Source organism: Engraulis encrasicolus, chromosome 5 (assembly GCF_034702125.1).
Source record: "Engraulis encrasicolus isolate BLACKSEA-1 chromosome 5, IST_EnEncr_1.0, whole genome shotgun sequence".
NCBI lineage: Eukaryota > Metazoa > Chordata > Actinopteri > Clupeiformes > Engraulidae > Engraulis > Engraulis encrasicolus.
This window is the reverse complement of record NC_085861.1, coordinates 57,661,548-57,687,985: the sequence shown is the minus strand read 5'-3', so window position 1 is coordinate 57,687,985 and position 26,438 is coordinate 57,661,548. Positions and strand designations below refer to the sequence as shown.

The following is a 26,438-nucleotide window of genomic DNA, read 5'->3' as shown; positions in this document are numbered from 1 at the left end:
GCCCCACTACAACCGTATCGCACTCATTTCGTGAAGTATTCACGAAAAAAAAAGAATTAATTTTCGTGGTGCATTCACGTTATTGCCCGCCTTTCGTAAAGTCTTCACGAAAATAATAGATTAATTTTCACGCTGCCTATTCACTTGAATTGCCCGACTGTTGCCTAGCGACCCACTAGTTTGATGCCCTTTCGGTACATGGTAATCAAACATTTCAAACAAGCAATTTAGGGTTAGGTTTAGGGTTAGGGTTAGGTTTAGGGTTAAGTTAGGGTTAGGGTTAGGTTTAGGGTTAAGTATGGTTAAGGTTAGGGTTAGGGTTAGGTTTAGGTTTAGGGTTAGGGGATATAAGGCCGAAAGGGCGTCGAATTAGTGAGTCCCGAGTGTATCAGCAGTGTTCTGTCAGCACCCCCTCCCCGCCCCTGCAGACGTTTGGATAACCATAGCAGCAGTGGGGCAATTCAAGTGAATAGGCAGCGTGAAAATTAATCTATTATCTTCGTGAAGACTTTACGAAAGGCGGGCAATAACGTGAATGCACCACGAAAATGACTATTTTTTTCGTGTAGACTTTACGAAAGGCGTGAGATAGGGCTCCCCACTAAAGCCATGGCTGCTCCCACTTCCTGTCACATTTTGTCTATACCATCACAACAAGGGCATGAACCCCCCCTACCCCCCCAACAAGATACAGTCAACTTAGAATGCTTGATTGACATGGACATATATATGAAAATACTGGCTGTGTGAAACATGTATCATGTCCACTGTGTTCAGTAGACAGTAGCATCCCTGAAAAAAATACACAAGGTCACAGGACACGTCACCTGATGAGCCCTCTGGGCCCATCCTCATGTTTTCAGTTACTGAATAATGCTTAATTAGATCAAGCCTCTTCACTTTGCCTCTGTTAGTTGGAACAGAGGTCCCTCCTCTTTTATTTTTTCTGGCATTTTTAAAGCTACACAGCCAATGTGGAGGCACTACCTGTATGTGTAGGCTAAATAAAATGGTCCGTCACATGGACAGTTGGACTGCAACTTGGCCCACAATGATAATAAAGGTATAGGCCTATAATGAAAAGGAATCTTCGAATTAGCTATGCATTTCATACACCAACTGTACTTTCTTCTCTTTTCAAAAATAACAAACTATCACAGGTATATAATATATAAATCCATAAAAAAAACATAAAAAATGGGTGGGGCTTTTGTATGTCATCATACAGTAGTCAAGAGTAAATTTCATTTTTCTGTTGCAAGCATGAGAATCGAATTAGGCCTGTCAGGGTGGGGACACGTAGAAAAAGTTCACATGTGAGGCAGTGCGGAGGGAGACAGGAGTTTTGATGCAACACAACCAGGCGCACAACACAACAACAACAGCACAACTAAGAAAACTAAGAGTCTGACAGATGTAGCTTTGGTAGTAGATGACACATGCACTGGGGTAATATAATATTATCTATATAGCAAGAATTTTACTGAATTATACTGTTTTCAACAGTAGGGTGACTACGTTCAACTTGACTGCAAACAAGGCCAGCGAGAGAAGAGATCATGCCTCACCTCCTGCACCTTCTACCATTCCTCTATTTGCTCCCAGTCGTGGGTAAGTAATGACAGTGATACATATTCATGACAGCTGGGATGATATAGTTGACAGATTTTTTGACAGACTTTGTTTGCATGCTTCATGCTCAGATACGCAGTTTTGTGAAATAATTCAAGCTGTTCATTCCCAAAGATGCTCTAACGTTATAAAAAGGCACACATTTGCCATTATAAAACATGAACGGTAAACTGTGGTGTCATATCCGTTGTTTCAGTAATGATATGACAAATGTTTGTAGCATAAGTTTTATGTTAAGGGGAGAAGTTTTTACGTCGAGTTGATAATCCCCAAATCAAGCACACATTTGCTGCCATCATAAAACATGGTCTTATTTTTAAGTGCACCGATGACTAGTTTGGCTATTATATGGCAGTTTTCAGCCTGTACGCTGAAGCCATAAGACTGCTAAATAATGTACATGCTCTTATACATATAAGACTCTGGGGGGGAATAATTATTTAAGAATTTGCTAATTTGGTCATTGGAACTGTATGTCCCTGCTCCCCTGGTTTCACACAGCGCCACTGTTTTGCTACACATGCGTCTTTCCGGCTGTTTCTCCTCTGCACTGCATTCGGTACCCGATGAAGTGTCCACCAGGGCACCAGTGTCTCACCAGCAGGGCAGTGGGGCAGAGAGGTACGTACAGAAGACAACAAGGGGGGGGTGGCAGATTTCCATGCCACGTGTAGGTTCTTTGGAGATGATGACATTCAAACTCACCAGACATAGCATCCCATTCATTTTCAATGGCGTTTTATGTCTGGTGCGTTAGAATATCATCACCTCCAAAGCACCTAAACGTGGCATGGAAATCTACGGGTATATTGAAGAGTGAAGTGTCGGTCACCAGACCAAACAAACAAAAACAGCTGAGAGCAAAGCATCAAGGATATCTTTGCTTCCATAACTCCCATGCAATGCCCTGCCATTGACTTCAATGTTAATCGCAGCATTCCAGTTACTAAGACAAAGAGCTTATCACCAAGTATTGAACATTGAAATGTAATTTAGAAGGTACCAAATTCCAACTGTTTTGATGTAAAAGGGAAAAAAAGAAAGAAATTTGGATTACAACACTACAAAACTATTTTGCGTAATAATGTGGAACAGAGCATTTAAATTTTTTTATTAGGCCTATTTTAAAAAATACCGTTATCATTGGAAGGTTCATTCAAAAACTTTTACATTGTACTCTAATGGCTGATGACTTGAAAAGTATGACGACTGTCATTTGTATTGATTATTTGGGGAAACAGCGAAAAATGTCATTTGCATAATAATGTGGAATGCAGTGTAAAATTGAACCGAATGGGACCAGTTGGCACCATTCAGTCATTGGTACCATACGGTAAACCTACATGCAAAGAGGTAATATTACAAGAACATACAGTACAGAGCATATTTCCAAGAAATAGTGGACTGCTCCTTTAAATGACTACGGTACGCTGGTGTCCAAGTGTAGACTGCCAATAAACAAATACGTTAAATAAGTTTAAAGACGTTATGTTCAGACTTTGATAAAACATATGGTATTTTTTTCTATTTAATTTACATTTTGTTGTTGCCAGTGTTTTATTTTCATCTACTATGCCTAGGCTACTGTATGTTTTGTAAAACCGGTCTTTGTGTACTTTTGTTATTAAAAATTTTCATTCATTCATTCATTCATTCATTCATTCGTTCATTCACTCAGTCATTCATTCATTATGCACATTCAATGTTCGAATGACTCCAGATACCAATTCCAGCTTCTTGAAACACCTCAACATCTTTTTATGTTGCAAAACAGGGGACGTCAGCGTGGTCCTGTACGAGAAGAGCTGCATACTCTCGTCTCTGTGTGGGCTCTCGGGAGAGAAATACGCCATGGGTCTGAACTTCACCTTCACAAATGAATGCTGTGATACTCACCTCTGCAATAGCGCCCCATCCACCAGCAGAGGGAGCCTCTGGGCCGCCACACTGCTCTGCCTGCTTAAGTTCTTACTCTGGTGATGATCTTAGTTAGTTTTCAACCATTCATGTTTACAGTGGCGTAAAAAAAGTAAACTCTTTTGCCACAACGATGAGGACTGATAATTAGTGATTAATTTTCCTTAACAAGATACCAGACATAATTAACCACACATAATTTTTTAATAGGCCTAGTTTTCAGTTCACACAAGGAAGAGCGCGACACTGCTTCTTCTTTGTGCCTCTGCTTTTTTCTTTGGTGCTGACATTTCGGCACTTAGGCCTTCATCATTTTCTCTGATGAAGGCCTAAGTGCCGAAACATCAGCACCAAAGAACCAATAAAAAAGTGGTGAACTGTGAAGAAGCAGTGTCGCGCTCTTCCTTGTGTGAACTGAAGACTGAAGTACCTTGAAAAGCTGCACTTGCTGAAAAAGAAACCTTCGAGGTGTGCGGGCTCTTTGTCAAAATAGGCCTAGTTTTAAAATGATTATGTTTATTACACCCAAATGCCTGTCCTATTGTCATGTAGGCCTATTGTCTTGTCACATTATCATTTCTTGTCTTACTAGGGTAGGCCGCTTTATTTGTCCGACTTCATTTTCACTGCTTACTTAAACTTTTCAATGCATGTTGGTGTTTAGTTTGAGTTGACTACTAGATAGACTAATCAGTTCTACAGTATGTTTATGTTGTCTATCCAGAACCAAAAGGTCTCGGATCAGCAGCGAATGTCAGCCGCAACCATTGCAGCCTATTTCATCACATACTATCTGAAAACAGGGTTATGAAGTGTAAAACAGCATATCTCTACCAGAGAATCATGGTCCTCCAATTGAAGTCTGAAGTGTTCATGCTGTGGTTAATCTAATCAATGTACATCTCCACAACATTGTATTTGGTCTGTTTGTTTGTATAATGCAGTAGCCCCTACACAGTGCAAATGGAAGTCTAAATAAAAACAAACAGCAAATCCTAAAATAAATGCAATGGTGTATTAGTGTTTTTTTTTAATAAGTAGGCCTAATGGTAATCATTTTGAGAAGTAGGCCTACTGAAAAAGAAATCAACACTCAAAAAACTAAAAGGGATTCATGTAACCCAAAGTAGCCCTTTATTTTAACAGCAATTTACATCAACATTTTATAACCCATTTAAATTACCAAGCATAATCTTGCATTTAGGACAATCAAAAATTAACAATACATTTACAAGGCAGTAAAATAAACAATGATCGAAAGCAATGCTTGTGCAATCTGCCACAACATCAATCAACCTGTATGCACACGGATGAGCAGCAACAGCAGTCTCTGTACCTATTTTGCACCTCTGTACCCATTTTGCACCTCTGCACTGTACAAGACAAAAATGTGGACATGATTGGCACATTACGGGCAGTACCAACTGACTCTGAAGGGGGAAGGAAGCAAGTTACCCTGGGGAGGAGTACCCTATAGGTATGAAGAGCAGAGGTGTCAATATTGGGTTCAGAAACCCAGCCACAAATTTGATCCAACTAGCTCAGAATCACCTGATTATTGAGCACAGGTAGACCATCTACTTTGGAGTCACCTGTGTCAGAAGGAAACAGTGGCAGGATTTTTACTTTCTGGACCCAGAATTGACACCTCTGATGAAGACTTGCATTGCAAAATGACATAAGCACAATTTTTTGACTTTTGCATTTCATTATTTCCCAGCTGACTTTGAAGGGGCTCAGCCCAACAATCTCTCCAACGGAGTTCCAATAGAATTCCACTGGGGGCAACCAACGGATTGGAAAATGGATGGAACCCAATGGAGCTAGACAGCTAAAATGGTCTATTTCAACTAATTCTTGTCGAGAATGCTTCGATTTGAATGTCGTTTGTATGTACAGATATTGGAATGTAGAATGTAGTTAGAGTTCAACATGGGTTTTAGATCAAAAGTTTAATGAAAGAGTAGCCTACGTAACTTAGAATTTTTTTACAGGGTGAGTTTTTATTGCCCACAACGCACTAGCATTCTGCTAGACTATGTGTATGACATCATCAACACTTAATATCACTGTTTGAGCAAATGCCTGACTAAAAATCTAAAACTCAGCCGTGAGTTTTTTCTATAAACCCTCTTTCGAAAACAACATTCAAATTACTAGACAAAATGTATATCCTGAGGTTTGTGTACACTATCTGTATATTTCTTTTATGTTCCAAGACATTTTGAAATATAGCATCTATTAAGTGCCCATATAATAATGTAAGGTAAATTTGTTTTAAAAATTGAATAAATTGAGGTGATGCTTCCCATTGAGAAGCCAGTGCCTCTGTTTAGCATGCAAGACATTTGTTGCAAAAACAAACAAAAAAAGTACCATTCATATCAATGTTCTGTTAGTTTCCAAGTAATTTAACAATTTACTATTAAGGTTACATTTGCAAAACACATCATGCCAAAAGCCTTTTAGTCAGCCTACATTCATACGGTAAGTTGAATGCGATTCAGCTGTGATTTCGTGCTAAAATGTGTTTCAAGATCTTCCCCATAGCTTCTAGATCAGAAACAATAGTATGCAACAGTTTATGCACCTCTCTTGAGATCTTATCAAAATTGTTGCAAAAAATATGATTATTGGATTATTATGAAAAATTATTATTTAATTATTTTGTTGGCATTTACCATGGCAGGGCAGACGGGGGTCCCTACAGAAGGATATTTGGAGGGGCCCTCGCAAATTGCCTAGTCTGCCTATTGGTAAAACCAGATCTGATAATTTGCTGCACTTTTCTGAGCCAAGCTCACAGGAACAAGGAACAACAATAGAATACAATACAATGCTAGAAAGCTTGTATAAAAAGTCTACTTTTTAAGCAAAGGAAATAGGATGTAATAAGAAAATGATCAATCAATCAACATTATTTATACAGAACATTGTCATACATAACGGTCATTCAATGTGCTACAGAGTAAAGGAAGAAAAAATACACTGTAGAAAATATTATTGATAGTAACTATCACCAAAGGTCGATGTAAACGAAGGTTTTTTTTACTTTTTAAAATATTTCATTAAAATAAAACATTGGGGCAGTTCTAATATGGACAGGAAACTGGTTCCAGCATTTGGCAGCATAATGTGGAAAGTTCGATTGTGAGTTTCAACAATCAGATACTGTGATGCAAAAGTTGACGACCATATGACCCATCCTTGTGAAAAGATGGTGGTCGGCTGAAAGTTTTTAAAAGTCAAAGACCACTTCCATAGAACTACAAGAATGTCAAGCTGCTGATGGTGGTGGTGCAAATTCTTCATCATTTCTGCATATTTTGGGCCACGGAAAAGCTAATTGGAAGAGTACATTACATTACCTTACACTTGCGACACTTTAATCTGAACAGACTTAAAGTGATACTGTCCCATCTTTTTAAATAAGCTCATTTTACACTCCTCCTTTAGTTAAATGATTGAGTTTTACCTTTCTCTTTTACTTCCTGCCGTTCTCTGAGAATGGCAGTGCAAATTTTACCTTCAAGCTAGCAATTAAAGGACCAGTTCAGTCAATTTCAATATGCGGTTGTAATGCTCACACTACCCTGGGCTTGTCAGTATCTGAGGTTTTTTTGGGGTTTTTTTCAGCCTTTTCCGAGATCTTGGTCATTGTAATGGGGGCAGCGCTTTGTTTACATATCAAAAAAACATTTTTTATTTATTCCCAAAAACATCCGAAAGGTTATACAACATCAACAGACAACTAGTAAACAGCAGTAACTTTTGGGAAAATATTTGAAGTAGGCCTATGTTAATTAAAAAAAATGTAAACAAACGCTGCCCCCATTAGAATAGCTCATATCTCGGAAAGGGCTTAGCCAAAAAATGTGGCATCACCGGGTACTGACAAGTCAAGGGTAGCGTGAGCAATACATCAGCATATTGAAATTGACTGAACTGGTCCTTTAACATTGAGTAATATGAGACCAGCTGGCGGCTAACTGGTCTCATAGGACTCAATGTTAACTGCTAGCTTAGAGGTAAAATGTGCACTGCCATACTGAGAAAACGGTTGAAAGTACAGGAGAGAGGTACGACTCAATCATTTAACTGAAAGAGAGGTGTAAAATAAGCTTATTTCCAAAAATGGGACAGTATCACTTTAAAGGTATTTAGATACAGGGTATTGGTTACAGTGAGTCCCTGAAGCAGTGTGGGGTTAGGTGCCTTGTTCAAGGGCACTTCCGCCATGGATGAGCAAGCAGTGATTTTTATCATAAGGAGACTTTCATGAGGTCCTGTAGGTGTATTAAAATTAGTGGTGGGCCGTTATCGGCGTTAACGTGCTGCGATAATGTGAGACTCTTGTCGCGCGATAAAGAAAATGTCGCGCGATAAAGAAAATATCGCACGTTAATCTATTCTCAAAATATGGGTTTTGGTATGCACATCACCAGCGTTCCATAGACAGACGCTTTCAGACTGCGCTCAAGTCGCTTTCTCCTCTCCACCTGTTGCTTCAGCAGACCTACTAAATATGAACAGTGTTTGCATGCTGAAAACATTAATCCCTCTGCCGTGGTAGGTGTTGTGTTGAGTGCTTTTTCATAAGTGGTAGACTAAAGAGATACAATTGTTTGAGGTGAAGCATAGCTACCAGCCCGACATAGCCTACATTTCCTCTCGCATTGCATGGAACACATAAACAACTTCCAGAAATCTTGCCTGTGCCATAATTGCAAAATATTCCGTGCGATATGCATTTTGAAGATTGTCAAACTGAAACTGCCAATATACTCTCGCTGAATGTTTGTGTTGCATTCGCGCATTTGCGACTCAGTGAGATATTCTCATGTCAGACGGTAATAAACCTCGCGGTTGTCGCGCTTGATTTTTTTTTTTTGCAAACTGAATTTCGAGTTTCGAATTTCGAGTTGTAACTCCTCTGGCATTCTAACTCTGAGAACAACTGTCAGGTTTAGGCCAAATTGCCGTGGGCCAGTGCTGTTGGTTCTACATATCCAGTAGCCTGCCTCTGCTGAGGGCTGCTGAGCTTACTGTGCGCAGAGCTCCTCCCTCTCTTAAAGGAGCCGCTGCTCTTTTTAACAGTCAGTGGCAGATTCTCTCTCTCTCTCTCTCTCTCTCTCTCTCTCTCTCTCTCTCTCTCTCTCTCTCTCTCTCTCTCTCTCTCTCTATTAGAAATGCTGAATTGTTGAGGTCATTTTGTTTAAATAGCCTAATTGTTTGATAGATTTATCTGTATTTGCCTCTACAAGTTATAGCGCCGTTCATTTTGAAATTTCAGTATCTTATAACTGTAAATGCTTCCTATTGGACACACTTTGCACATATTGCAGTGCGTTTTTTTTCATCACCAAGTATCAACATGACCATTTTTTGAAGATAAGATGCATTTTGGAGAAAAAAAGGTTTTTTTCCGGCATTATTTCGCTAGCGCGCCATTTCTGAATGAGCCATTTTGATATAGATTAATCTAGATTAATCTAGATTAATTTCAAAATTACAGTGAGATTAATCTAGATTAAAAAAATTAATCTATGCCCACCCCTAATTAAAATGCATATCCTGTGCTGTCCAGACCCAGTCTCAAACTTGTGGACCTCAAAGCAAGGTCTGGTGTATGGGTGGCAGCCGCGCAACCAAGTGAGTCAAAAGCCAGGCTTCTTTCGAAGTCAGTAGCATACTGTCTGTATGAGGCTTCGGAAGAAAGCTTGGGAGCTTTCTATGCCAAGCTCTGCTAGCTGGCATCGGTGACATACTGTACCCTCTTAAACCTTACTCTTATCTGGGTACACAACCTCTTACCCCATTTTACGTAACGGGCACATGGCACCATCTCATTGCCATCTGGGTACATGGACCACTGCAAATGAGGGGACTCTGCACAGTCCAGACCCACTCCTATTTCCCATACCATTGTAAGCATGAAAATGCTCTCTTCTCTTTCCATACTGTGGGGCCTATAGTTGCTGCTTAAAAACTCAACAAAAGAAAAACTGATATCATTAAGGGGGCAAAATGTGCATTACATATGAATCACATAGTGCAACTGTGACCTGGGACAGGTTCAAATGGTTGCATTCCATACATCCTTATGCCTCCACCTGAGGGTGTTCTTTTCTACAATCATACAAATATACAGTACGTGCCTGAGTGTGCCCAACAGATTTTTTTTCACAATAACTTGTTATATTACCTACTCTGTACCATACAAGCTACATGACCTTATTAACTTTTGGAAGGCGAGGGGGATGGGGGGGTTGAGTGACTCAGTGGGCTATGGTACCATACCACTGTTACCACTGTATCCGGGAAACTGTCTGGGTTTGAGTCCGAGCTGAGGTAATTTCATGATCCTTCCCCTCTCTCTCCCTGTCCCAATCTCTCATGTTCCTGTCCAAATAAAGGCGCAAAAAGCCCAAAAAATATCTTCTAGAAACGTTTTGGAGGTCAACACTTTCAATAGGCACTGCAGAGTTATCAGAATTGATGTTTTGGCGTTAAGTTCTACCCGTTCTCATTTTATAATGCCTCTGTACGAAGGTGCAGGCGGCATACCGTTCTCTTGTTGTCCAGCGGTATGTGCACACATTCAAAGATGTCAAAGATGCTTTATTTGTGCCATACCTTTTGAACACGTGGACAGATTTTTACAATTTTTTGTGTGATAATACTTTATAAAAGATGCATGTCACAAAGGAGGACAACACTTTGAAGGGACCGCAGAAGCATTCAAAGTTTCAGTAAGATTTAACATCTACAAGCCAAATTGGCTAGTGCAATTCACAGCTAAGTATGTTGGCATGGGAACCAGACTTGGCAACATTTTGATTTGCCTGAAAGCAGCTTTAGATATAATTTGTTTAGGCCTACCCCTCTTTGGGAGACATCTGCTCTTCAGAGCCCAGGTTATACTCCTCTTTACCACTCCTCCCATTGATAAACAGCTCATTCTTTTATGTTGCCCTCGATCTTCTCTTCCTTCCCCTTCCTTGTGTCATTTGAGAGGCTTCTATGTGAAGTTGAATCCTGAAATCGAGAGATGATATACAGTATAAACACTTGATTAAGATTCCAGAACAATTGGGATATTTGACACAGTGTTGCAGCTGTTTCTTTTAAGAGGCTACAAATCTCATGGGCAGTCATGGGTCATGAGCTTCAGACTTGTAGCCCAAAGGTTGGAAGTAATTAATCAGTGCTCTCCCCCATCCTCCTCCATGACTGAGGTACCCTGAGCATGGTACTGTCCCGCCACACTGCTGCCTTTCAAGCGCCATTGGGGACTGGCCCCTTGCACGAGTAAGGCATAAAAGCAACTAACCCTGTGGAATTTTGTGTCAATGACAATGGAGCTTCCCAGTTGTTCTTTCACTTTCACCTTCAGGATTTGCAGTTTTCAACACTGACAGAGCAAAACCAACATTCTAATCCCACTCTCCAAGGGCTGAATTGACACTACAAAATTTACTGTAGTAATTTATAGTATGTGGCACAGGTTGTTGATTGAATGACATTCAATCATAAAAACAAAAACACGTAGATGGTCATTCTTAAAGGATAAACACTTCCATTTCATTTCTGCACTTCTGTAGTGGTCATGAGAAAAACACACAACATAAAAAACCGAAATGAAGGAAAAGCGTTCATTTAAATCAAGAGAAATCACAAACTTCTGACAAACTGTGACCTCATCTCTCACCTTGGTGGCGTCCTTGTGGCACAGGCCCAGCGCCTCCTTGTGTTGCAGCCCGGCCCAAACGATCTGATCTCTCAGACGGCTCATGGCAGACTCCATGCGGCGCTCCTGCTGAAGATCCCTCTCCTGGACCATCTCCATACGCATGTCCTGAAGACGCAAAGACAGACAGACGCACAGACACTGATCATCTCCAGGCATACACTACATGACCTGAAGATAACGGACAGACAAACAGTCTGTGAGTTTTGCAGCTAAAAATGGCCATTTCTGGAAATTCAAAATGGTGGCCATAGATAAGATCATGTATGAAAAATGCAATTTTCCAAATCATAATGAATACTAAGAATTTGATGGTGGTGGTAAAATATTCATGAAAAATTTGTATTTGTGAATGGGCAGCATGAATTCTGTAAAAATATTGCAGAGTGCACCTTAAATATGGACATACAGAAAGAATAAAGCCCAATTTATGTTTTTTTCGCAGACGAAAGGGCGCTGTGATTGGTCGTCTCTCTACTTCCTTGTTCTGGTGGCAGCACAACGCCGGTAGTTTGCGAGAGCAAACCTACCAATATTCTGTGAAATACGATATCAATGCTTTCTTTCTAGTGTGTGGAAATAAATGAAGCTACAATGACTAAATTAGTAAGTAACAAACAAACAATGCATCAGTTAAGCACTCCCGGCACAATGCCTGCAGTCTGACTACTGTACTGTAACCTTGTTTCTCCACCGAATGTAAACACACATCGGCAGACTCAATGTTTCCATGCTTCCATTTTCTGCAAGTTAAAACAGACTTGGTTTTTCAAATAATGATACCAGTTCATTGCCTTTGCAGTTTGTGTAAAAATTATTGCTGTAACGATATTGTATCGAACCGAGAAATTGTGATACACAAAGTCACGATACTGTACCGCGATACAAGGAGGCAGTAACAAAGTTTTGTTATCAGTCCAGAAAACAACCACATGTAATTGTGCTTCCAAGATTCAAATCATCATGATTATTATATTTAAACTTTTTAACATTGTTATTAGCCTCTTGTAACATATTCTACCTATGAACTTTCATAGTTTTTGTTCATAATTTTATTTTATAAGGTTGGCAAATGTGAAATCGTAGGGTGTACCAAACCGTAGGTTAAAAATCGTGATACATTATTACATTACATTACATTGCATTTGGCAGACGCTTTATAACCAAAGCGACTTTCAGAAGAGGACATAATCAAGCCAACATCACAAGCAGATACAAAGTGCACAGGAGATATACAGAACAACAAGTGCAATTACAAAGAGGGGTTATTTTTTTATTTTTTTTATTTTTTTATAAAGAGGAAGTAATGAGAACACACACACACAAACACACACTCACAAACTAAACTAAACTAAACATAATGTCAGGATTCTGCCCTGGGGCAAGGCCAGTTCAATCATTAGTCTAGTAGATTCTCTCGAACCGAATCGTGAGTTGAGTGTATCGTTACAGCCCTAGTAAAAATATTAAGCTGACTGAGCTAGAAAGCAACCTTGCTTAATAATGACTGCACTGCTTACAATGTGGAGGAAACTCGTGTTGTTCCAAATGTGGCTAGCGACATGAGACCTCGTGCGCAGATGCATACCAGCAAATGTGGTTAGCCACCAGACCCGAAGGACGCAGATGCACAACTGTAATCTGCCCTTAACACTGATCATCTCCATGTGTAGGCCCCATTATCCTGAAGATGGACGGACGGACATCTCAAAATAAAGTTAATTCCAGTGTTAAAGCAGGTGAGAGTTGTGCATACTGGCTTCTTCTTGTGAATAATCCGTGTTTTTTATAGTAACGATTGTCAGAGAAATTGAACCAGAACAATTGGACAATAACTATGAAAAAACCCACTAAAATTACAACTCATGTCAGTGTTTGTGAACAGTAACATCACGCCAACGTAAAGCAGGAGTCCCTCACATTGATGATGTCTTGGTTGCTCTGTAGTATGGCAGTTAACACAGCAAGGTCCGCCTCCCTCTCTCTCTTCTCCCGCTTGAGAACGGTGATTTCTCGTTCCATATCCTGTTCTCTCTCCGTAAGGTCAGACAAGGATTTAATCACTTCCTGGAAGAGGAGCAGTTTAAGTAAGGTGGTATTGAGTACACCAAAAACAATTCACTAGTTCACAATCTGATATTTGTAAAAACATGTACGCATACATCTTCGTTCTTCAAAGTGCTTCATGGGGTGCTTCATGGGGTCCGCAGGGACTGATACACTCAAGAAGCTTGCGATAGTGGTGCGCGAAGATTGTGGTTAGAGCAGCGTACTGGGCAAAATCGCTGTTCATGGTACTGAAGTACAGCCAAGCCCGAGAAATGCCTATGTAGTTAACATTCTCAAGGTTGGAGTACTGGAGTGCCACTGAGAGATTGGGCAGTATCTGCGCCTACATATATGTGTGAGGTCTGAGCAGGCACACCCTGGCCGGTGATGGTGAGAGAGCAATGGAGAAAGGTGAACCGGAGAGGAAGCGAGGGTAGGGCGCCTGACGAATCAATCGAAAATCAGTGGAAGGGAGGAGAGCGGGGAGGTGGTGGGTGCGAGCGAGAAAGCAGGTGTCTGTTTCGAGACGGGTGAGCGGAGAATAGACGTTGTGTGGTTCATTAAGGGGTGTGCCAAATTTCGTGAGTGCTTGCATTTCGTTGTGCTGAAATTTCATAGAATGACAGCTGAGCAGAGAATAAGAAGTAGGTGGTTAGTAAGGCGTAAAATTTCATTACGCTTCACCCGAACTTTCGTTTTTAACAAAATGTGCATTCAACATTAATTGAACGCACGTTTTTCATGAACAACGGTCACTGCCCGAGACTTTCAAATATTATCGGCACTATGCGGGATGTTAGTATCATTTTGCAGTGTAATGTATGCAAATTCAACACAGAAAGGACTGTGAAGAAATAAAATAGCATTCAAATGAGCCACTATTTCGAACACCACTTGGAAAGGAATAAGACACTAGGATCCGGATCTCGTCAAAGAGCCATATATATCCCACCACTACATTCAATAGAATACTTCAGTTGACCAACCTGAATGTTCTCAACAGCTTCGCTGATATTAGTGGTTAATGAAGCTGCATTCTCAATTTCAGGTCCACTCTCTCCATGTGAATCTTTTAAGCCAACGCATTCCTTCAGACAAAAAAAATATATGATTAAGATCTGAATGACACCTATGATTTGAACACATATCAGACACAGCCTTTTATCCAATGTAAGGTGAAGTTCACATCTAGCCTTAAAAGGGACACTGTGCAGGAAATGGTCAAAAAAGGTACTGTAACTATGCTGCTCATTGAAACTGGGCTGCCTATTGCCACATTTGATATTTACATGAATGTTTACTAAGTAATAAACACATATTTTCAAGTATGGTCCAAGTAGAGTCATTTTTGCAGCTAAAAATGGCTATTTTTGGAAATTCAAAATGGTGGACCATGGAGAAGATCCCCCTTTTCATGTATGAAAAGTGCAATTTTTCCAGATTTAATGAATACTTAGAATCTGATGCTGGTAGTAAGTATTCATGAAAAAGGTAACATTAGGGAATGGGCAGCATGAATTCTGGAAATAAACAACTAAAAATCTCACACAGTGTCCCTTTAAGGCAGCTCACAGCAATCACAACAGGATAGATTCTCAATGTAAATCTGTCATTTTAAATTACCAGTCACAGACATCATAGACATATTTGGGTGACAAAACCAACTCTGGTCACACAACCACACCAACATTCCATGAGAAAGATCAAATTTGTGACTGGGCATCGTCAATTTTGTAAGTAAATGGCTGAAATTGCCCGCTGAACCTTTTACATTGTAGCCCCTTAATGCGCGCCGTACCTCCAGTGGCACGCTGTAATAGTCATTTAAATGTAACAACCATAGCACTACAATACTATGACACTACACAGGCCCTTTAGTAATCCACCACGACTTGGTCATTACCATACTGGTAACAACAAATTCATAAAGCCGCGTCTTAAGGGGTTAAAAAAGTGACTTTACTCACCTGAATAAGATTCACACTTGTGTGTAACATATGGCTTAGTTTCTGTATGGAGGCATTTTCATCACTAACGTCAACCCCTGAGGTCTGTGGACAAACGCACACACAAATTAATGACATGTTTGAAAGTATGCTGAGCTCTCAGTGCAACTTGATGTGATTACTTTTAGTTACATTTTATTCATGCTTGCTTAAAACCCCTCTATATACTAAAGTACTGTAAGCTATATGCTGCACTTGTAGTGCTCTGTACATCACTGTTTGTTTAGTCACCCAGTAGTAAATAACACTGACACATATTTCATGTTCAAAATTGCAGTCACTCTGCTCTTTTTTCCCACATTCACTTCAATTGTTTTTTTTCCATAGATGAGTGAATCATAGACCACAAAATATATTTGTTTTTCAAGTCTTACTCTGTTTTTCACTGTGGTTTTCACTGATGATTTTGACTGATTGCGCAAATGTGGATCAGACGTCTTTATGTGGACCTGAGTTTCATTCAGCTGTTCTTGCAGATGCTTGATAACTGCACCCAGTTGATGAGGTCTGACCTAAAAAAAAGTCCATCATACAATGCTTGACTGCAGGTAAAATCATTTCACCTGATCAACATTTAATTAAATGAGGAAACAATGATCAAAATGTGTAATTGGTGTTAAGACCCAAGTTGAAAGTTTGGTCATTGGCATTCCGATACATGTCCAGTAGAATGCCAAATTCATGTAATTACACAATTACAATTGACAATTACAACGACTATGTAAAAAGGTCATCCTTGACATCTCAATTACACTGTGCAGGAAATGGTCAAAAAAGGTACTGCAACTATGCTGCTCATTGAAACTGGGCTGCCTATTACCAAATTTGACCATTTCATGAACGTTTGCTAAGTAATAAACTCATATTTTCTAGTATGGCCCAAGTACAGTAATTTGTGCAGCTAAAAATGGCTATTTCTGGAAATTCAAAATGGAGAAGATCCCCCTTTTAAGTATTTTAAGTATTCATGAAAAAGGTAACATTAGTGAATAGGTAGCATGAATTCTAAACTAAAAATCTTACACAGTATATCTTTAATGTCAAATTTTAAAGGAAAACTCCACTTTTTTGAACATTAAGGCCATTTTCTGAGTGGTCTGCAATGTTTTAGTCCCCCTCACCGTTTATTTCATGTTTGCTGCAGTCTCTGTTATTTGGCTGATTTGGATTTTAACTCAACCAACTTTAGACTGACAGTCTATGGGCACCTGCAACTCTGTTCTTAAAATCACCTTAAACATTTGTTTTCGAAAGTCTACACAAAGTCTCACAAAGTGGTTAGGGGTGTTTACTAGCAGTCCCTAACAAGTTTCAAGGCGAAATATGGCTTCTGACATTTTTATTTGCCATTTTGTGAAAGAAAGTGAAAGTGAAAGTGAAACTTAAATTTACAAATTACTACATAAAACACACATAAAACACGACAGATGCCATATTTCGCTAAAAATTGTTAAGGAACACCAGTGAATACTGCTGAACACTTGGTGAGTTGCATATTCTTGAAAACAAATGTTAAAGGTGATTTTAAGAACAGAGTTGCAGGTGCCCATAGACGGCCATTCTAAGGCTGGTTGAGATAAAATCCAAATAACAGAAACTGCAGCAAACATGAAATAAACAGTGAGGGGGACTCTAAAACATTGCAGACCACTAAGAAATTGGCCTTAAAAGGTACACTGTGCAAGATTTTTAGTTTATTTCCAGAATTCATGCTACCCATTCACTAATGTTACCTCTTTCATGAATACTTAGCACCACCATCAATTTCTAAGTATTCATTATGACTGGGAAAATTGCACTTTTCATACATTAAAAGAGGGATCTTCTCCATGGTCCGTCAGGAGACAAGAGTGATCTAACCTTGTGTAAAGGCAGGAACTCATCTTGTAGTTCCTCAAGTGATGCAAGTGTGCTTTCGCAGCTCCTTCCCTCCGCATCTCCCTGACTTTGTTCTCCAAAGTCCAGCTTCCTCACCAGCTCCGTGTCGCCGACGGCGCCGAGTCCCGATGATGGCTCCCCTGCTGTGCCCTCGCTGCCTCTCCCCAGGACGGGGATGCGGCTCCCCACTGGAGAGTTAATCGGTTTCCATGGGATACACTTCAGCTCTCGAAGAATTGCATCCATGTGTACATTGTTGGAAGTCGGAGTTTCTCGCCAGTCCGACAGATCATCACTCCCATCGTCAAGAGAGTCCAGCGACTGCACAGACTGGTAGCGCAGGGACAGGCACGACCCTGACGTGGGACTACAGCTGACCGATGGCTCTCTAGACCAGTGCAGTGGCATGCTCTGAGACTTGTCTCGAGAGAGAGCCAGTGGGGAGAAGGGCTGAAAGGGGAGGTTACGAGGAATGCCACAGACGGACTCGTAGTCGGAGTCGGACACTCTGAGAGAATGGCAGACCTGGCAGTTCTTCCCCCTCTTGCACTGTTTACCGGTTCGCTGAAAGTAAGGACAACAGCTGTCCGACTTCTCTGACCAACACTCGTACTCTGATAAGGCCAGGTTATCTCTGAGCAAGGACCTGTAGTCCTCCTTCCCATCAACTCCACCACAAGTCTCCTTCCCCTGAGGGTCATCACTGTGTTTGGGCTGTGTATGCTGGTAAGCGTTGCGGACCCACTGCCTGATCTTGTCCCTTTCTTGCTTGAGTTTTTGGAGACGCTCGGACGACAGCAGTTTGACTCGATTGATGACAGTGTCAAACTTGAAGACGCGCTCGAGCAAGGAGGCACATTTGCCACACAGGAACTCCCTCTGTCCGCTGCCTCTCGACACGGGCTGGCCGGTGATGTGCGTGAGGATGGACAGGAGGTCCGTGGCCTTGGCCGCCGGGGAAGGCAACATTTGAGAAGAGCTCAAGGAGCCCAGAGACAAAGTGCTGCCTGGAATTTAAAAAAATATCATACAGTGAGATTTTACAAACCCTTTAACAGAGTATGTCTTATTCATTTACAAAAATGTTTTAAATGTTTGATAAAAGAAATGTACCTATAAAATATTAACATAACATTGCCCACTCATTTACAAAAAAATGTTTTGTTCATCATCAGTTAATTATTTACTAAGTTTCATAATGCTTTTTATGCATTCATTATTATAAAGTGTTACCGGAATTTTTTACATCTCTACCTAACTTGGACAGAAAATAGAGCCTGATGATCCTTATCACAAGAATGAACACGGTCTGCTTAAACAAATTACAGGCCGTGTCTGAGGAGAGTTCCAGGTGCTTTTCTTGACAATGAATGACAAAAGGGCAATTCATTGCATTACATTACACTAAGCTGACTCTTTTATCTAAGAAAAACAAACTTGCAGTTACTACGGGGAATCAGCTACAGTCTGGACTGCCTGGACAAAGAATGACCGTTCTTTCAAGTGCAAAGTTCAAAGCTCAGCTGTAGGTATGCCTAAAGCAACTTCAATTTTAAATTGACATCTTTATAAGTATTTCTTGTTAATTGCAATGTCTACATCTGCAGAGGGTCCTAGTGAAGAAAGGGACATTCTTTACATTTAGCTGACCATTTTTATCCAAAGCAACTTACAGTTGCACCCAGGCTCCGCCCTTGCAGTGACGCAACACCTTCGGCTCAGCTACACTCACTCAGGCCAAAAGCTCATTCATGAGCATTCGGCTAAAGTTCCCTCCACAGCGGTAAACTCCACACACTTTGTCAGGAACTAATCAACTTTGAGCATTTCCAAACGTCCTAGGTAGAGGTGTGTTCAAGGCAGGGCTTTGAACCATTATTTTTTTCCAAACGTTCCGTTCCGAACAGAAACGGAATTATAACGTTTCCGGTTATAAGTTCCACCAATAAATTGACGTTCCCGAACCGGTTAGAACAAAAAAATACTGTTCCCGGAACGGTTAATTTCGTTCCTGTCAGCTAATTACTCCCATAGGCCTAACTGACGTGAATTAACCAAGAAAGATGGAAGTGCAAATGAGTCCGCCTACATTCCAAACTGTTAATTCAAGCAGATGAAAAGAACATCCTCCAGAATTTTGTCATTCAGGGACGAACTAAACGGAGAAGCGGAGAATAAACCTTAATGATGAAAATGCACGCTCCACGCTGACTTGGGTCACGGGGAGCGCTATGACGGACATTGTGAGTTTGTGCATATTTGAAGCGGCCATGGATGCCCAATAACGTTGAACATTCTCGGTGCGCTTTACACACGCTTCTCTGCAGTATCTTACAATGATGCAATGGAAACTCTCCCCTTTTGTATGACAGTGGTTTCTCTTATTTAAGATGTGGAGTGGAGACTTAGTAGTCCACAGCTCTCTCTCCATTCAGTCAGGGAATGTCTGATGTCATACAGGACGTGAACCTCAGCCGTCATGGTAATGTGCACAGGAAAATAATGACTTTTTTTGCTTTGTTTGAGGAACGGTATTAACCGGTATTAACCGGTTACCATTATTTTTAAATAAGTGTTCCCGTTCCAGAACATAAAAAATAATAACGTTTCCGGTTTCGTTTCTGTTCCCTGTAAAATACAAAAAGTTCCCGGTTTTTGTTTTCGTTCCTTGAACCGGTTCAAAGCCCTGGTTCAAGGTACTGACGTTGTTCAAGCAGAGACATTCTATTGGGACTGAGAATTTTTTTTTTTTTAACCTTGGCTCAGCCTGTTCTGCCCTCGACCAGTAGCAAACGAAGGGAGGTTGGTCTTTTACAGATGGGTCAACCATGCCGTTTAAGAATGTTCGTTGTTATGCTCTTGGTCAGACTAAGTCTCGAAGAGATTTGAAAGTCATGATAATCAGGCAATACAGTTACTATAGGGAATTAGTTTCGGTCCTGGGCCAACATACAGTAGGTGCCTTGCTCAGGGACACTGGATGAAGGTGCTGGCAGGAGTGCGATTTGAACCGGCAACCCTCAAATCAAAAGACAAATTCACTAATCATTCAGCTGCTCCACACAAAGGTCAGAGCGCAGACTTGGATACGCCTGAAGCAACATTACATTTTAAATGGACATCCTTATACTGTACAATAAGTCGTGTTAATTGCATTCCTCACAGCTGCAGTCGGTTAAAAAGGTTATTCTACCCATAGATGAATACTATGCATACCGTTTTATTATTTATTATTAAACATTGTGACGCCCCCAGGGGGCAGAGTGACAATGGCCAAGTCATAATGTATTACTAGAGGCCCTGTGCACTGTCATAGTGGAGTAGTACTACTGTATAGTAGTTAAAAGTCTTTTCAGTGACTATTACAGCGTTTCACTGGTGGAACGGCATGCGTTGAGTGGCTACAACGCAAGTCTGCTGCTTTACAGTTAGAAGTAGAGTGTACTTTATTGTCCCCAGGGGGAAATTTGTCTTGGGCTTCAACAATCACTGCATAACATACAGTACTCACTCACATACCCATCAGGCCTTGACACTGGCACCTGCCAACCGGCCAAATGCTGGTAAAACTTGGCTGTGGCTAGTAACAATTACAGTGCCACTAGCCAATGTGGCAGGTACCTTATTCAATGGTGTGACATATCAGAATAGCATTTATTCTGCGTGGTACGCCTTGTGTATCAATTGTTTCTATCTAAGTTCAGTTTCTATTTGTTTGATTTATTTCCATGTAGAAAGCTATATGCACTCATCTTCTGAGGTTAGATGAACAGCGTAATGATAAAGAAAAAAAACAATATCAAATTTGTGGCTAGTAGAATAGCTGGATGGCTAGTGACTCAGGAAAACCACTAGCCACATGGCAGGCAAGAGAAAAAGTTAGTGTCAAGCCATGATACCCATACAACTGAGTAAGCAGAAGAGATGTGGAGTTCTGTGTTGCTCAAGATCACAATGAGATGCTTGCCCATTGCGACTTAAAAGCTCATGGCTTTTTTGGCTTTATGATTTGTTTCATTTTGGTCATTTGTTCGGACTTTTTACTGGTGGGTGTGAACAGGGGTGCCGACAAGGGGGGACAAATGGGGACAGTTGTCCTGGGCCCAAGCAGAAAGGGGGGCCAGTATTGGGTCCTCGTTACATTATATCTGTTGGGCTGAGGGTCCCTTTCAGATTATTTTGTCCTGGGCCCGGCCAAACCTGTCAGCGGCCCTGGGTGTGAATTGAAGTAAAAGTAAGAAATCTGACCTGACATTTCCCTTCTAGGGTGAAACACACATGCAGAAGGATTCCGTAATTGTCAAGTTTATTCTATTTTTTTGATGGGCCGAGGAAATGGGAATTCATGGATCTGACTACCTTTGAAGTAGATCTCCAAAAAGTAGATCTCAAAGTAGATATAAATGATTCAAATCATTGATGTCAAATACATACAGTACACGTAAATGGCACTGTACCTATGACTCCTGTAGTAGGCTAGGTTGAACAACAAGTACATGTACCCGTTCATAGGTTTTAAGTCGCAAATAAAAATTTGCATCTATGCATGTAATGATAAAGTACATCTTAAATACAAAGTGGAAACAAAAAGCTTCTAACATAACAGTAGTGCATATAATGCAATATACAGTTGAATTATCTCCCGTAATCCATAGGCTGCTGTGGAACCATAAAGCTTATCTAAGGGACCAAAAAGTTCTGAGAAGAACCACTTTGTCACGTAGGTTCCTCTGAGAACATTTAGATTAAAAGAACAATTTTCTGTGACACATGTGCATGGATAGATTTTGATTCCATGGGCCCCTGGCAGGGTTGTAGCCGCAAACTTTGGGCCCTATGTACAATTGACTCCAATGGACCCCGCCATATATCCTCATAAATCGAACTGTGTGTGGGCCCCTTATAAACTGGGAGCCCTGGTGACACAGTCACACTTGAGCCCCCTGAATGAGACCCCTGGCCCCCAGGCAAGACAAGAAGAAACGCATGTAACAGGCACAAGAGTTTAGTTATCCAAACTTGTTCAACGTAGCCCCTTAATGCGCGCCGTACCTCCAGTGGCACGCTGTAATAGTCATTGAAATGTAACTACCACAGCACTACAATACTATGACACAACACAGGCCCTTTAGTAATGCACCACGACTTGGTCATTACCATACTGGTAACAACAAATGTACAAAGCCGCGTCTTAAGGGGTTAAGTTCTAAACTTGTTCCTTATATAAACTTATCAAACTTCAGTAGTCTAGGTTAAGCTTTCTAAACTTATCTAAACGTATTAAGCTTTAGAAAGTTAAGTTATCTAAACTTATTAAACTTTATTAAGTTTAATTATCTTATCTTATCTCACCCCAAGGGCTGCTGAGTGCGGATCCAGGCCGACTCCCCCTGGTGGAGGCATCTGGCGTTGCGTGAGAAGACGAGCTTCCTCTCTGGTGTTTTTGACCGCCGTACAGCCATCGTCTTTGGTTACCCTGCAGATCACCACCGCATACACGACAGTTTTGCTGTTGGAGTCTACTGCTCATCACAGACTGGTCTGACACACTGAAAAAAAGAGATAATTCGACAAAACATTCTTACACACTGGCCTAGTCAAAGGTATTTGTGAACGTCAGGAAAAAGGAAGATAGGGAAAAAGTGTCTTTATTCTTTAGTCTACTTATGTGACAGCTCCAATGTGGACTGGACCACTTTGCCCTTTAGAAGACCATACTGCCATTCACAGGCTTGTTAACCAGTCCGTGCAGGACTCAGTCCTCACAATTGAATAAAACCATTTTAACTAGGAGTGCCTTGGAGAGATGTTTTTTTTCTCTCTCCTCCTTTTTCCTGTGATCTTCAAACCTTGGAAGAAAGAGTACCTGAATACAGCTAGCAAGCCTATTCCTGGATTAAGAGCACGTCATAATCTCCAAGCTACAGTATTTGTGAATGTGTTTGAAAGCAGGTTTATGAAAAGCACTCAAATGTCGACACGACATCAGCTACTATTACACTTCTACCTTTGAGTTAATGACATTGCCAATACCTTTCCCCCACATTCTCTTGTTTTTCCTTTTACATTAACAGTTACCACTGCTAGATAAATTCCTTGGAGTTGAAAGGCGCTTTAAAAGGTCCAGGTTGTCATTCCAAAATGTATGCTGCCCATGTAAAACCAGAGAGGTTTACAAAGTGCAAAGAGGTCACCGACTTTCCACACAGTCAATTGCTATAGACCTCCAAACTTTATGTGACCTTCAGATTTGCAGAAGTGCAGGACACAGAGAGCTTCATGGAATGGGTTTCCCTGGCTGTGCTGCTGCATCCAAGCCATACATCACCAAGTGTTATGCAAAGCGTTGGATGCAGTGGTGTAATGCATATTGGCATGTTTGTTATCTGGAGTGATGAATCATGATTTTCCATTTGGCAGCCTGGATTTGGAGGTTGCCTGGAGTGGAGATCAGTACATTTAGGACTGCATTGTGCTGACGAGTGTGACATTTGGTGGAGGAGGAATTATGGTGTGGGGTTGAGTTTCAGGAGGAGTTGGGCTTGGCCCCTTGGTTCCAGTTAGTAAGGTTGAATGCTGCTGAATACCAAAAACATCATGGACAAACAACATGACTGTGCACAAACAGAATACCTTTGGGATGAATTATAGCGAAGACTGAGAGCCAGGCCTTCTCAACCAACACTCACGTGCGACCTCACCAAAGCACTTTTGGAAGAATGACCAACAATTCCTATACACACTTCTCAATATTGTGGACAGATATTTGAAGCTGTAATAGCTGCAAAAGGTGGACCAACATCTTTGAACCCTATAGGTTGGGAATGGGATAGCACTTAAGGTTAGCCTGGTGAACCAGCGCCACCCGCTGGACGGCAAAATGTTTTGTCTACGGGTGGGTCTGGCCTCGCATAATGATTCAATGAAGCCAGAATGCCATGAATCTGGCAAACCAATTACAACGCAAAGATGTGTTTTGAACCCGGTTGGGAATCTGGTTTATCAGGCTAACTTAAGGTAGGTAAGCAAATGGGCAGGTAAGCAAATACCTTTGGTAATATGGTGCATGTTCTCTAAAATGTCATAACACCACACCCAAAAGGCTGTTTCACTGTGTTGGCATGCTCGCAAGCACACCTCAGCAAAAGCCTTAAGTCAGAGGTGTGCTGAATTGCCACATAATCTCATGTTGTGAAAGGACCAGGTTCCCCATTAATTCTGCTTGAAAAGCATCAATGAGAACTTCAACATAACTTTGGAGAGCGGTGACATAAGGTGAGACTTTAGGCTAATGGTTGGTATTAAATCTATTGGTATTAAATCACACACTTTTGACCTCATTGTGAGAGATTTTATCTAACCATAATGATTGGTCAGAGCCCTAATGGAAAACCACAGCAGTGATTTCGTGAAGTCTTGCATCAGTAGGCCTATTTAAGAGGACAGTTTGAAAAATCGTGTGTGTGTGTATGTTGTGTGTGTGTTTCACAGCACAACATGCTGTGAAAATGGCGTCAAACACCTTATAGAGTAATTTCCAGCCTGACATTAATATAGGCTACATAAAGTATGCACACGACATAGGCATGTTGTTTTATGTAGGTTATGACGTTTCCAAGACCAACATGAAGGTCAGCTAGTCCTGCTGGCAGCGCACACATTTCTCAAGTCACCGAGGACGAGAATGACGATACCAAACTAGTTTTAAAACCTGTTTACACACCTGAACTTTGGGCTTGGAGCAAAACCCCTGCCTTTTGTTGGTGCGCTTTCCACCCGACCTGCTTATGTGGCGCCGACCACGTATAGCCTTCTGCCGTGAGCGCAGCAGGAAGCTCAACCAATCTCGACGAGCGTCGGTGTGTCTGTCACTCGACTCCTGGACGACTGTCCTTTTAGACTGGCATGAGTAGCCAACGTGTCTAAAACCGGCTTTCAGTCTGACAATTCTATTCTGTAAAACGAGCGCACGCGATCAAAGCGTGTCGACGCGGCATTTCGGCGAGCGCACTCGGCTGGATCAATTCTTCCAGAAGTTATCTGACTTTATTTAAAGGATGATACACCCGTAACATGCCACAAACAGGTTTCCGCCTAGCCTGCATGATTTCAAGCTAAAACAAAATATCAGCGCTGACCTAAGAACTAGGCTACCAGGAAATGGTAAGCCAGACCCTTCAAACGAGAATCATAGTTGCGGCGTTAGGTTACACATTTCACAATTCAAGTAGGCTATTCACGCATGCAGCGTCAGTGAAACTTTGGCATACATTTCATATACTAACTCCATCAACATATTAAAACGGAATAAGGTCTTATACTTACACTCTGGAATGGAAGCAGAAATCCGTGCCTGAGTGCAGCCAGGAGGGAACTTTGACACCTTGTTTACGTCAGTACTAGTGAGCCTACCTGTTCTGAATCGTCATACCAGGCAGCTGATCTGTAGCCCTCTGGAGTATGAATGCAAACATGCACTGCTCATTCTGCGTGTTATTTATTAATTTTACGACACCTACCTCACAAAACACAGAAGGTAGGCTCTATGCCTGCTTCATTATTAGGCCTAGGCCTACTTCATTTTACATCAGAGATAGCCTAATTTTTCCAATTTTATTTTTGTATCTATATGTTTTTGTTTTTTTTGTTTTTTTTACCAGGGATGGTTCTTGACTTGACATACCGAAAAACGGCTAGTCTTCATTTTCTGTTAAGGCTACCAAAATCATTAAGTGTATTACTTTGTAAAATATTAGCCTATATGAAAATGTCTAATCTGGCAGTAGGTAGCACAGTTTCAATGGGCAGCACAGTTGCAATGCTGGCCACAACCCTACTCGGCACCCATTTTTTTTAATCATTATACACGTTGATAGCCCCTTCACCCCAGCATATTAATTACATTAAATGATTAAAATCTCCTAAAATCAAGAGGGCTTCATGACCCCCTGTGCATGTTTGGAGACCCCCAGTGGCCTTTCCCACCAGGTCTTCAGGGGCCTACCCAGCTGCTGAGCATCTCTCCACTCGGCTACTGGACTGCACAGCACAACGTTTGCTGGGCAGACGAACAAGAAAGGATTGCACGCGGGGCTGGACTGGTACTGTAATACGGCATACAGGCCATTTTCTTGGTAGGCCGACCATCCTCAGGGGCCAATGCTGTTGTGTTTTGTCTTTGTTGATGTCCTGGAGACCAGCCCACA

At 41.2% G+C, this 26,438-nt stretch overlaps 2 protein-coding genes across 3 annotated transcripts; one reads left to right on the top strand and one right to left on the bottom strand.

Moving 5' to 3' along the window:
- The first annotated feature begins 1,318 nt into the window (after nt 1-1,318).
- On the top strand, nt 1,319-3,739 carry LOC134448719 (protein Bouncer-like). The gene is made up of 4 exons (XM_063198372.1): nt 1,319-1,425; nt 1,507-1,611; nt 2,134-2,253; nt 3,407-3,739. The coding sequence occupies exons 2-4, from the start codon at nt 1,560-1,562 to the stop codon at nt 3,610-3,612; spliced, it is 378 nt and encodes a 125-aa protein (XP_063054442.1). The 5' UTR covers nt 1,319-1,425; nt 1,507-1,559; the 3' UTR covers nt 3,613-3,739.
- Nucleotides 3,740-8,185: 4,446 nt separating this feature from the next.
- Nucleotides 8,186-25,816, bottom strand: si:ch73-95l15.5 (uncharacterized). 2 transcript variants are annotated; one of them, XM_063199811.1, is made up of 9 exons: nt 25,558-25,816; nt 22,585-22,781; nt 17,215-18,239; nt 15,729-15,866; nt 15,316-15,399; nt 14,335-14,436; nt 13,220-13,366; nt 11,261-11,407; nt 8,186-10,587 (listed from the first exon to the last, which is right to left on the bottom strand). In XM_063199811.1, exons 2-9 carry the CDS (start codon nt 22,760-22,762, stop codon nt 10,507-10,509), a joined length of 1,902 nt encoding a protein of 633 aa, XP_063055881.1. In that variant the 5' UTR covers nt 22,763-22,781; nt 25,558-25,816; the 3' UTR covers nt 8,186-10,506. The 2 variants fall into 2 exon arrangements, with proteins under 2 accessions (XP_063055881.1, XP_063055882.1); XM_063199812.1 differs by lacking the exon at nt 25,558-25,816 and adding an exon at nt 24,956-25,511.
- Nucleotides 25,817-26,438: the final 622 nt, after the last annotated feature.